The sequence below is a fragment of the Typopeltis vanoorti genome, chromosome 8 (assembly GCF_054136105.1).
Source record: "Typopeltis vanoorti isolate ZY-2024b chromosome 8, IOZ_Tvanoo_1.0, whole genome shotgun sequence".
NCBI lineage: Eukaryota > Metazoa > Arthropoda > Arachnida > Uropygi > Thelyphonidae > Typopeltis > Typopeltis vanoorti.
The window spans coordinates 28,342,072-28,355,883 of record NC_143556.1 but is presented as its reverse complement, the minus strand read 5'-3'; the positions used below and the strand labels follow the sequence as shown (position 1 = coordinate 28,355,883).

Below are 13,812 nucleotides of genomic sequence, written 5' to 3'. Positions count from 1 at the left end.
TCAATCAATGGAGTGTGATGACAGTACTCTCCATTCCTCATTTACAGACTAAAACTTTGTAGTGCTCATGTGATTCAGGCTTCAAGATCCTCTAACCAATGCTGAAAAACACTGATCTCCTTGCCATTCTTGGGTGCAGTGAGGATAATCTGGTAAGTTTTAATGTCTGACCCCTGTCTCATTTCCAAGAAGAAATGCCATGATTTACTTTCCTTCTGACAATATTCTACTTGTCAACCACAATCAGTTTTCTTTTTTTTTTTTTTGGACTGACTTTCAACACCTATCCTGGCACAAACATCTTACGTCCAGCCTCCAGAAAGCTTGGTACTGTTTTTCATTTGAACATAAGAAAAGGTTGTGGAGGGAATATAAAAAAAAAGATAATCAGCAAGCCCATGAGCAGTACAAAGCACAGGCAAGAAGGGTGACCTGAATGGTAAGGAGAGCCAAATTATGAGAGGAAGCAAACAGATAAGGACAAAAGAAATTCCAAAAAGTTCTGCTATGTGATGAGTAAAAGGAAGATAACTATGGAAGGATGACTTTAACAAGTATTGATGATAGGAAGGTAATACATGTAAATTAAATAGTTTAATTTACTAAGTAACCATTTTGCAAGTATGAGGAGAGTGGGGCTGAAAAGTTCTGATAAACACCTAAAACAAAAATGTTATTAAAGCAATTGATATAACAACAAGAAAGAACATATCTTAAAGCCCTTTAATCCCCATGTTTCATCAAATTGTAATAATTGGATAAGGAAATGACTATTTGATGACACTGCTGGGTTTTGCAAAAGTATTTGAACAGATTCTATATGGAACTCTGTGGCATAAACAGATGGACAGATATTAACCACCTTACTGGCCAATAAAGATCAAATATGCACCCTCAAAAGTTTCGTATCCATCATAAATTTCAATGTAATATCAATGGTATTACAATTTTAATTTTCACTTCACATCCATGGAATGTGGACATATATATACGTCCTGCCGGTAGCATAGTTAAAGTGGTAACATCTGTCCATTGTTAAGTAAATAACTATTTACTTAACTGAAGACCTCTCTCACACACTCACTGACTGACTGACTCAACTCCAGCTGCTTTTCCACAAATGCTTTATTGCAGCATTGTGTTTATTTTAAGCATTTCCATGGATGCTGCTCCACTGACCACTATCATCTTTCCACTTTCTTTAAATCATGTACAAACATGAGAAGCTGCTAGTCAACACCCATATACAGATCAGCACTAAACTGACTGAACCAGCTTCTCATTCTCTTCCTTCATTCCCTATCAACCCCTGCTGAGAAAAAAAAAAAAAAGAGAAAGAGAGGAAAGAGTGAATTTGTGCTAAATTAATGCATTCAGGAAGGGTACGCAACCATCTGATTATCCGCACCCTTAAAAATTTATGAGAATGTGATTAAATTGCAAACACATCATCCATATTCTGCAATGAAGGCAGCAGTTCAGATGTGACAGATTAAAAAAAGTTCCTATTACTATCTTCCAATACACAGTGCATCCTAAAAATCCCTTCATCCGTGATTGTTCATATGCAGCAGGCCAGCCCTTTCGACTTGTGACAATGCTCTGTGGGATACCACAACATAGCAGCAATTTGCATTTTTTTTTTAACATCACAACTATGCATTAATAGTTATGAATCACCTTTCAAGATACTTCATTCTGTGATAGAGAGAATGGGCACTGGTGCCATACAGGTATATCTGATATTTGAAATGCTGATGTATCATACTGATGACACCCATATATCTTATAAAGCATTTTCAGTACTTAACACAATGAAAGTTTAATTTGCTATTTTTCAAAATGTTACTCATGTTGTCATCTCCAAGGTCACTGGACAATTTTGCTCCCCATCACTGACTTCTGGTCCTTGATTTCCATCTCCACCTTCGACCACCTAGGCAACTAGTAACATCTACTCAAGTGGTGGAAACTTGTTAACCATTTGCAACAACTCATAGATGCTATCGGTCCTCTCAAAATAGAAACTGGCCACACAGCCAGAGCTAATGTGGAATGAGACTATCATGAAAATCCAGGCAAGCACCAACAAAATTCTAGGTGCGATTAAACCAGGCCACTGATTCATAGACAACCAAGCTCTGTGGTGGAATGAAAACTTCCAGTACATAGTGAAGTCCAAGAAAGATGCAAACAAGAACTGGCTACAAATTGGAACTGATGATAACCTAACTCACTACTTCCAACTCAAGACAATTGCTAAATGAGAGTAGTAGCAGAAAAAGCTGAGCACTACCACAACCTGTATACTCACCTGGACAAACCTGAAGGAGCTAATGACATATACAGACTAACCAAATCCACACATCATGCCACAACAAACATCAGCCATATCATACATATCAAAAATGCAGAAAGACAGCTCTGCAAAAGCCAGCAGACATCTTGATTCTGTTCTTGTGGCTGAACCACTTATCCCACCCACAGAAGTTTCACAAATGCCATCCATGCTACGAAAAACTGCAAGGCAACCAGGCCAGATGATATCGCTATACAAGCCTGGAAAATATTAGGACAATGAGAGGTGGAGTTTTTGACAGGACTGTTCAACAAATGCATCAAGGAAAATGAGATTCCATCTGAATGGCAGACTAGCACTACAGTACCCATTTGGAAAGGCAAAGATGTCTATGTCTGCACTAATTACTGACCTATCGCCTCCTCTGCCACACTATGAAGACTTTTGAATAGTATAATTGATGCCTGTTTAAGAGATATTGTTACTATATCACCAAATGAATGTGGCTTTGTAAAAGGTTGTGGGATGACAGATGCAATTCATGCTGCCAGCCTACTAATGGAAAGACAGAGGGAAAAAAAAGAAAGACAGTCCACATGGCCTTCCTGGACCTGGAAAAGGCATTCGATTAGGTCTCACATTAACTGATTTGGTACTCTCTATGCACCCATGGAATCCCTGAAGCCTATATATGCTGGGTGCAGTTCCTCTATATTTAATACCACTAGTTCCATCTGCTGTGCTGCCAGCATCACCAAGCCATTTAACATTCAGATGTATCCACCAAGGATCTGCCCTATTACCACTTCTGTTTATCTTGTACTTGGATATAGTGACTGTACACCTGCAACAACCTCACCTATTGACCCTTACTGTATGCCAACGATGCCCACTAGATCAGAGCTGAACTTGAATTACTGATCAACCAGTGGTAAACATGACGATGCCTTCAGTTTGCGATTCAACCTGACAAAAACTGAATATTTAGAATGTGGCACCCAAACAGATGGCACAGTTCTAGTCAACGGTAATGAACTTACTAAGATCTCTAACTTCCAGTACCATGGATCCCATGTGACGTCAATAGTAGTACCCCCCCCCCCCCCCAGATGCCAGTATAAGCATTAATGCTGCCTGGCTGAAATGGCACCAGGTCACTAAAATCCTGTGTGACAAAAAAATACCTCAGCATCTGAAATCCAAGATCTACTGCACAGTCATATGACCAGTTGCACTTCATGGAGCAGAGTACTGCCCTCTAACAAAACAGCATGAACAGGCCCTGCATGTTATGGAGATGCAGATGCTTCGATGGACACTGGGATATACTTAACTAGACCATATTATAAATGATGACAACTGGAAAATCCTTAATGTTGCCCCTTCCAGAGAAGATGAGGGGAAGCATGCGGCCAAGACTGACAAAGAATCTGCTGCAGGATGAGACTGTACACTTAACCCAGATGGTCAGAGACATAAAGGATGCCTTAAAGAGCAATGGATGAACAGCCTAAAAGAAGACATGTGGGCTATGGGTGTCCACCCTAGTGATGCTGTAAACTGAATGAAATGGAAGACCATATGCTAAACAGCGGACCCTGCACTAAGCAGGACATAATGCTAGGAAGAAGAAGATTCATGTTGTCATTATTTTAATAAATGAAAAAAGCAGAGAGATGAAAGACATGAATTTAGGTCAAGTATCACTTGAAAAAAATAACCAAATTCTAAGATTAAAATATAAATGAAATGAAATTCAAAAATAAAATAAAAAATAAATTCTTATCCTGCTTCAATGTTAAGCTTAGATATCTGCTAATAGTGCCTACATTTTTAAGACCATCCCACCATCTTTTCTTCAATCTTCCTCTACTTCTCTTTACGATATCCATTTCTTTACTGGATTCTTTTCTTTCTGTTTTTGATCCAATCTTTTATTGGTTATATTTTATAATTTTCTCTTATCCGTGAGTTCCTAGTTTTGTTCAATATTGTTACACCTTCAATTTTTTTTAATGTTTTTATCTCAGCAGTTTCTGCACATATTTCTGCTGTATATGCTCATACTGGTCTGATTACTTCTGTGTAGATTATTATTTTTGTTTCTTGGTTATGTTCTTATTCTTCCAGATGAGGGAGTTGAGACAGCCAGATATTACACTAGCCTTTTTGTTTTGTTTATTCTTGTACTTCATTTTGTGCAATACCACAGCTATTCCTAAATATTTCATTTTACTAACTTGCTCAATTATTTTCCCCATGATTTTTAAATTTACATTTTATGGGTTCCTTGACAATTGCCATTGATTAGGTTTTTTTTTTTTTTTTTTTTTGTGGTTGATATCTTCCTTTTCTTTTCTGCTACATTATTAAATATATTTAACAATCTTTGTAGATCATCTTCATTTCTTCTAGTAGAATATCATCAGCATATCCAATTATTCTTAATTTTTCATTTTTAATTTATATTCCACATTCTCATTTTGTTTACTTCTTTTATTATTTCATCCATCGTTAAATAAGGTAGGACTTAACGAATCACCTTGTCTAATTCCTTTGGTAAATAAATGCTTTATTTACATCAGTTATGCACATATATGACTACTTAAAGGGTTATAAACCACTACTTGCCTCTGCACAAAAAAAAAAAAAAAAAAAAAAAAGGGGGGGGGGGGAACAACAATTTGCTATATAATGGTAGTCTGGAATGTAATGTGTCATATGACTAGGATATGCCTATATTTTTTCCTTATATTTCATTAAAGCAATGTTTATCTATTATAAGGCATCCTTGATCCAGTGACACTGATACATGTGAACTAATTAAAATTCACATTTGAGAGCCGTGAAATATCAATTTTCCGTGTTTTTGGTGAATGGACAGAAATTATTATACACAAGATAAGCTATCAATTTTACACATACATTGACAATTATAATTTTTATCGAAGCAATGGTCAAATAACATGGTCAATCAGCATAAAACTATTACAGCTAGTAATACATTATCACCTATCACTCTCCTCAACAGCTGGAGTTCCAGTATCCACATCTAATTTTGAAGTGGTTGTGGTGTCCTCTAAAAAAGAACTGAAGGAATGATCCACTTCTGGAACGAAATCATCCACTGTCTGAAAGGTAACATCTCCTCCTCCTCCTCCAGCTTTAGAAGTATTTTCTAATATATATATGTAAAAAAATCTGAATGAAAATCATTATTTTTACACTGATATACTATTTTATAACTATGATTATTATTATTACAGCAATCACTCGATTAGTGCACCTAATGAGTTCTTTAAAACAGGCGCATTAATCAAAAACACACTAATCGAGTATAATAACCTATGGGAAAAAGTATAATCCCTTCCTCAAATTTCTTTTTTTACCCTTGTTTTTTTTTAATAAAAGAATTAGGGTATGTCTCAGGGCTAGTTAAAGGAAAACTAAGAAGCTGAAAGACAATAAAACATATTCAAAATATAAATCTATTATTCTGGTGGGCATTCTGTTTCTTTTTTTCATACAACTGCCTCTTCTGCAAATTATCCTGCTTCTCTCTTCACAAGGGCCAGTCTCTAAGCATTGCTACTTAAACATTTTGGTTGCATGAAAAATATTTTAAATTTGTTTCTGTGAAATCTCTTTGGGCTTGTCAGTGATTAAATTTTCTTCATATTCTTCAGGATCTTCCCGCTGTGCATCTAAATTTAGCAGGTCGGAATCACTCAGGTTCTCAGAATGAGATTTAATTAACTTAGATTCATTTGAAAAGTCTCTAAAATCATTTGCACAATGTGGAAGAATGTGCTTCCAAATGGATCGCATATTGCTAGCAGTAATTTCATTCGACTTTGCAACTTTATAACCAGGCTGAGATTTCTCTGATTTAGCCAGAAAAGTCTTGGAAGACATTGGCTTCCAAAAGACCAATTTCATCGACATTAAATATTTGTTGGTCACAACAGCCCCCCCGCCCCTCTTATACAATTTTTTTCAAATCTCTGGATAATTTGTAGCCACCTCCTTATCGGCACTTGCAGCTTCACCTGTGATTAGAATATTATGTAGGCTATTTCTCAAACCATCCAGCACTAACACGGAATTCTTCTTTTCCATCATTGATAGCCCTTTCTTTCTAGGTTGCAAAGAGACTTGATGCTTTTGATTTAATAAGGTCAGTTCTTAGCAGGATCCGTTTTTGGTTACGATCTTCGATCCATGTACAAAGAAGTCTCTCTAATTCAATCATTATAATACTTTGTATTCAGCATCTTTGCTTAAAATTGCTCTTATAGTTGAATCACCCATTTTTCTGTTCTTGTCTTATCTTCACTCTGGACTCGCCTTATTTACTTTCTTTATTATTTCAAATTTTTCTTCCAATGAGATTACTTTTCAAATCATTTTCACACTTTCACTTTTTTACTCACTAATTCTTTTACTCATGATGAAAGATTGGGAAAATACTTTAAAATAAAAAAAAAATGTAAGGAAAATAATTGCAAAGGAGGTATGAGATATGATCAGGAAAATGCTATGTAATTAGCAGACAACATAAATTTTGGCAGTAAGAATTTGGAACATACTATACTGTTGGTTTAGTCTTTCATCCAACCTTATATTTGCTAGTTGTTGACCCAAATTCAAACATAAAGAAAATTTTTATTATACAGTGCCACTATGTTTGAAATCACACAGTTATTGTGAAGGAATCAAGCTTCAAATAGCACAACAGCAATGTGAACTTCTACAGGCCAAAATTTTCTTACTTATACATAGGATTTCCCACAAGATTCATATTTTAATGAGCGGTGCAATGAAACTGAAATTAGGCAAGCACAAGAATCAAGTTAAACAAAATATTTAATCCTCTCACAAAATTATTTTTACATAAGAAACAAGAACTCTATTAAGATCAATACAATTAGAAAATAATTTATGCATTCTATAAAGTATTTAGATTCTACTCAGCTGAGTGCATTATTTACTGCTAGAACAAAAGGCTTTCACAATTCTCATCCGTTAGGATTTCAACTTAGTTTCACCTTAAACAACAACAATATTCAGCAAAACACTTAAAAAGTAATTTTTTTTTTTTAGTCTCATAGAATAATCACAAACTTCAATTTTATCAAACACTTGGCTGGCATCATCAATATGTATCAGAGGATTAAAATAGTTCTTAAAAGGCTCAGTCTTGCATTTACATATACTTTGTGAGATAACACATTCAAACACGAACTAATTGCTCAATGAAGTTTTTCACATTAATTTCACAAGGAAAATGTTTTATAATATCACTCATTCAAGCTTGACTAGTTGGCTCCAGCATCACGAAATTTGACCAAGTTCTCCGGACACAAGCAACACTATCATATGTTAGTTCTAGAAAAGATATTCTTACCGGTATGATCATCATAGCCTGCACATTATGGAAAACTCTTACAACACTTCTAGACACTCAATAATCTTCCACTATAGGCAACACAAAACTTATAGTATCCCTGAGTTCAATAACTATTTGTTAAGACTGGAAAATGTATTTTCTTGCTCGTAATAACTTATTTTACGATAAATCTCAATCATTTTATTATCCTTTCACTTGGGTAAATTCCTTTACAAGGTGACAGTGTTGGATCCTACTTCTTCTAAATCTTTACCTTGGATCCGACATGTTGATCACTATGATGTTCTTAAACAATTGATAAGTTGTAAGTTGATTTCTAATTCAAATATAAAGAAAATTTATATTTAAAGACTGTGCCACTTTATATCTGAATTAGTTCAAGAATTGAAGAAAAATCAACCTTCAACTATTTCTCCTTAAAATTATATAATGGCCGAGTATATTTGACTTACTTAATTTACCCGCTTTGGTTCGAATATTTTATGAATGGTGCAGTAAAAGAGATTCAGGCAAAATACAACTTTAGATAAACAAAAACAAACATTTAATTTAGAATCACAAATTTTACACTTAAATTCAAATCAGTAATTAAGATATCACAAACATTTTAACTCCTCAGATAAATTCAATCATTCAACTCATACAATGGTAAATCTGTTATCTCTATAATACAGTCTTCTCACAGTTCCTTAAGTTCCAAATACAACAAAAATTGCAGTAATACCTCTTCACAAACAAACACTTAAATTTACTTTAGCTAACTTCCTCAATAGTTATTGTTAGTATAAGGAAATTCTAGGATGAAACTCTCACACTTTTCTGCAAAGGAATATTAATGGTTGGAATAATTACTATTACTATTACTATTATTACGGGCAACTCCAGGGAGTCATTAGACTCATCGAGGGAGGCCCCAAATCATATTCATCACAACTATCTGACATTCATACAGTATCTATCATACCTCGCCTTAAACTCATTCACTGTCACAGCATCCACTACAGACTCAGGGAGCGCATTCCACTCATTCACTACTCTAAAAGTAAAGAACCCAGCTCTAACACCTTTACTAACCACACTTTTGCCCAGTTTCCATGGATGTCCCCTAGTCCTCCCACAACCAGCCCTAAATAAATAATCTTACTGATAATTTTCTTTCTTCATAAACTTACACACAAACATTTTTATATAACTGTAAACACTTTGAGCATATACGGCACTCATTAAAATAAATCTTCTAGGCAATAACTGAATTAACCATCAGTCACAATACACACAAACAAACGTTGCTGCATAAAGTACTACTGATCACTCATGAAATAAGGCAACACACAATAATTCCTTAACTTGAGGTTTTATATGCACAGTTGTTCACTCTTCCGGCATTCGATTAATTCTTTAGACACTACAATTCTAAACACAGCTATCGGTATACTTCAACTTTACAGCTCTACTATTCTTTAGTAACTTCGTGCTTTGCTTCAAGGTTCTGTGTGTCCTTGAAAGGTTGGCCCTGAAATTAAATCTCAATTCAAGTATTGCTAGTCTATTTAGTAGTCACTCAGCTGTCTTCCGTAGCTATAATTGTTATTCTACAACTTATTAGCTAACCGCCTCTCGACTAGTAGACTTTATTAGCTGCTTGAGTGACTTGCCGACTCACTATTATCGCACTGTGATTCCCGAATGCTCCGATTCCAACCTAATGCTAAATCTCTCTCTCTCTATTTCCTTATTATTCTTCTTTTCCGCGTTCTTCCTTTTTTATATCCATCCTTCCCGCCTAAATTGTTCTCGTGATCTAAAACTCTTTTCAGTAAACTTTCTCCTCACGTGGTGTTCCAAAACGTGCTCGCTCACTTATATACATCTCCATGACTACCAAACAAAATATAATAAAATTGAGGTATTGCATAATGCTAAACTTCTACAAATAGGAATAAATAAGAAATATTTACATTTCAATTAATGCGCAGTTAAATTATCAAATATAAATTCTATATTAACATAGAAATAAGCTAAATAGCTTGATAATATTTTAACACAGAGTTTTTCTACTATTAATACATATATTCTTGATTAAATAATTAAATATTAGATAAAATTAAAGGTGGTAGTTATATGAATATTAAATTATAAACAAGTGATTTACATTAAACAATATTTACAAATGTAGCCTTTGCCATGGTGGATTATGTTGGATTCTGAGGAAAGTATTAATAATTTAAATTTCTCTTCATTCAGAATCCAACAACAGGAAACTAAATAAATATGAGTTCAAAGTAAGATTCATTAAAATCGAAACAAGTTTCCAAATCTTTGTTACATCGCACTATCCCAGGTTAGATCACATCTCACGACCTTCCAACACTCTCTCCAATTTCCTTCTGGTTCCTTCTTCCTACATCTCATAAATTATCTATCTCTTTCCTGTCCAAACTTGTTTTTCTCCGTACTTTCAGTTTACAACGAAATTCCCATGTGATCGTTGTACAGTTCCCAACGCTAAGGCACGCGCTATCTCAAAATAACTTAGTTTTCTGACAGTAGCGAATCAAATCACATTAGCAGAGTCCCTTAGAAATACTTTCACTTTCAGTAACAACAAATAAAATGCGTATATTACAATTCGCTTAGGATACATTTACAAGTTAATATAAAGAATTTATATACAATAAATAACTAAAAAAATTTACAATTATTATTTCAATGAACAAAAACCAGTAAGTGTTTAAATTACAATTTACTTAGGAGCAAACTTAGCTCAGGAAATGCAATTCATGTTAAATCATGAATGAAGTATTAATAATCATAAAATTCTTCATTCACAATTTACCAATACATAGCATACATGGAAGTAGTGTAGTATGCCATTAAAAGTAACTTTGTAAAATGTTTTAAATCAGTAACTAAATTATTTCATTCTGGTGAGTGATTTTTTAAAATAGTTAGCCATAAAAAATGTATAGATTGAAAATTTTTAAAATCTGTAACATTTATTTTTAAGATGTATATAGGCGCACTAATCGAATTTTGGTATTGAAAAAAAATGAAGCACTAATCGGGGGCGCATTAATCGAGGGATTACTGTATAATGAACACACACAACTGCCTTAATACAGTTAAGGCAGTCATTTAATCTCACATCCCAATATTTTGTTCTTCAATACTTCTATTATCTTTATAGTAATTTCGTTTGGAAGTATTGAACAATATCCAACTGCCTGTTTTATTAAACCAACTTATTTGCATTCTCATGTCAACTTTGTGAGAACAATTTCATATTTCAATGGAAACAAAAATCAAAACTGAAGACCAACTAAATCATCAATAAACAAGTTATCAAGATATAACTGCTTTGTACTAATGCAAGACTTTTACTTTCTCTCTAATTTTAAACACTTCCAAATAAAAATAAATTATAAACCAAGTCTACAAGATCTATCTTTGGTCTTTACACCTCTTTCATTTATAAATTTCAAACTGTTTTTGACTGACTGATCCAATGTTGATAATCATGCATATAGTAAAAGCATCTCAGTTTTGAAGATGTTTTTTAAAAGATGTATGGATTCCAGTATCACTGCTCTACTTACTATGCAAACAATTTAATTATATTTTATGCATTACTCCAGAAACTCATTTTATCCTTCCAATTTCTGCATATAATTTTTCAATCTCATTTAGCGCATGAACAATAGCAAAGGTGAAAGACTTAATATATACACATATCAACCTCGCAGGTCACTTAAGGGTCATAGCCAGATAACTGGGACAAGACCTCCACATCATATTTAAGGAATGTGGAGAACCAAATGGAGCTTCTGAACTAATGTCCAAGCCTCACCGTCATGTGGTGAGCCCCATTAATAAGCATCCACTGGATACTCAATGAGGATGGACTGGCAATTTGGAACTCTGCTGACCAAACTGTATTCTCAATCTATTGTTTTAAACCAGAAATAAACAGGATGGTAAAGAATAATTTCATGCAAGCTGGGGAGTTATTCAGTTAAACAACTCACCAGCTAGCATGAAATCATTGGTAAATTTGGACTTTTCATGCAAGCTAGGGGGTTTCAGTTAAACAATATCCCCTCTGTCCCATTGTTTATTTGGGAACCCAGACAAATAGTGAAAAGTCAGTTACTGGAATAAGCTCCAAATCAGTATCCAGAAGAAGAAGAACAACAAACCCAATGTTAAAAGAACTATAGATAGGAACCATCAACATGTATCAATGAAAAGGAAATCAAATTTGCAGAAGAACTGGAAAACTACCACATCGACATAATTGGTGTTACTAAGAGACAAGAAAACAAAAACAAGTGAGATACAGAATGTTACAAGGGTGGTCTGAAAAGTTTTCGGTCTCGATCATAGATGGCAACACTATAGGCATGATTTTTTCTTTCTAAGTTGGCACATCTGTCATAAGCATCCATGTGAAATTGCACGTCATTCTATCAAGTAGTTTGTTTTATACAGCTGTCTGAAGCAAAAGTGTGGACTGTATCCCTTGAAATGGATAAAATTGAGCATCGTGTGGTTATAAAATTCTTTGTAAGAGAAGGTTTAACGTCAAAAGAAATTCATTCGAAGTTCATAAAAGTTTATGGGCACGCTTCTCCTTCGTTTTCATTAATTAAGAAATGATGAAAGAAGAAGAACAAACCCAATTTTAAAAGAACTAAAGATAGGAACCATTAACATGTATCAATGAAAAGGAACAACACCAGAAATCATTGATCAAGTGCACAATATGGTATTGGATGACCGGCGAGTCAAAGTGCATGAAATTACTGAGACTATAGGCATTTCAAGAGAACATGTAGGATATATCCTGCATGAAGAATTGCAAATGAAAAAGCTTTGCACAAGATGGGTGCCATGCTTGCTCACAGCAAATCAAAAATGCACTCGCACGAAAATCTCTGAACAGTGCTTGAAGCATAAATTAAGGGGATATAAATCCCTTATTGTATAAGGGATTTTTATCCCATTAATTTATCAACTTCGCCAGGAAAAAAATAGCCGTTTGGAAGTACAATAAGGGATTTTTATCCCCTTAATTTATCAACTTCGCCAGGAAAAAAATAGCCATTTGGCTTTTCTTCTTAATTATAAGTGCTTGGAGCATTTTAACAAGAATAAAACTGATTTTGTGCATCGATTTATTACTATGGATGAGACTTGGATTCACCATTACACACTAGAATCCAAAATTCAAAACAGTGGACAGAAGCCGGTTGTTTAGCTCCAAAGAAGACAAAGTTGAATGCAGAAATTTAACTCAAAACTAAATTACACTTAAAAGCATGTCGGAATTGGAGTTAACGGCTCTTAAAGAATTACCAAGAGATAAAAATATAATAATAGTTAAGGATACATGGAAGGAAACTGAAATTGGAGAGAAAGTGTGTATTAAATGTTTCAAAAGAGTGCTTATTAACTAACAAAAATGCAGCAAATATTAGTAGAGTGGACAGTACTGATGGTAAGATGGAAAATGATGTTATTAATGTAGAGCGTGCAGGCATGAAAATAGAGGAGAACGAAATGGACATTAATAAATCATGTTGGAGGCTTAATGGATTGTATACAGAAAGGATTAAAACTGGCTGACCATGTCTTGGATACAACCCATATTATCTCATGGAAAAAACCACCATGCTCCACCACAGCAAATTCAAAAGAGAGAGAGACTATTCTTAGAATCAGCAGCAGCTCTCAGGAATCAACCAAATCTTAACAAATATGGTTGCATTAAGCTTCCTAAGATTTGGGAAATGCTTATCACCAGATGTCCCACTTTACATTCCAGGCCACCTACATCAGCCCTTAGAGGCTTCTCCACCTAGATAGGACTTTAGCGTCACCCACGTGGTTGGGCTTAGTATTGTTTGTTATTTGTATTTATGTTACATTAGTTTGTTTGTAATCCCTGAAGATGTCTCATTGACTGAGATGAAATATAGGAAGAATTAATTTCTGTTTTAATCCTTTCTGAGTGCTTTATAATCCATTAAGCCTCCAACACGATGTCCTCACAACACACGGATTTTAATCATTCATGGAGAAGACATAGCTCGCAAATCCAGAC

At 34.4% G+C, this 13,812-nt stretch overlaps 1 protein-coding gene across 3 annotated transcripts in view; it reads right to left on the bottom strand.

Annotated features, from left to right (window-relative positions):
* Positions 1-13,812, bottom strand: part of LOC150103873 (rab-like protein 6) — a 330,329-nt gene that overhangs the window by 115,818 nt on the left and 200,699 nt on the right. For all 3 annotated transcript variants that reach the window (XM_090396585.1, XM_090396584.1, XM_090396583.1), the window contains exon 12: positions 5,312-5,477. In XM_090396585.1, the coding sequence (XP_090252711.1) occupies positions 5,312-5,477 (166 nt within the window). The remainder of the gene's footprint in view (positions 1-5,311; positions 5,478-13,812) is intronic.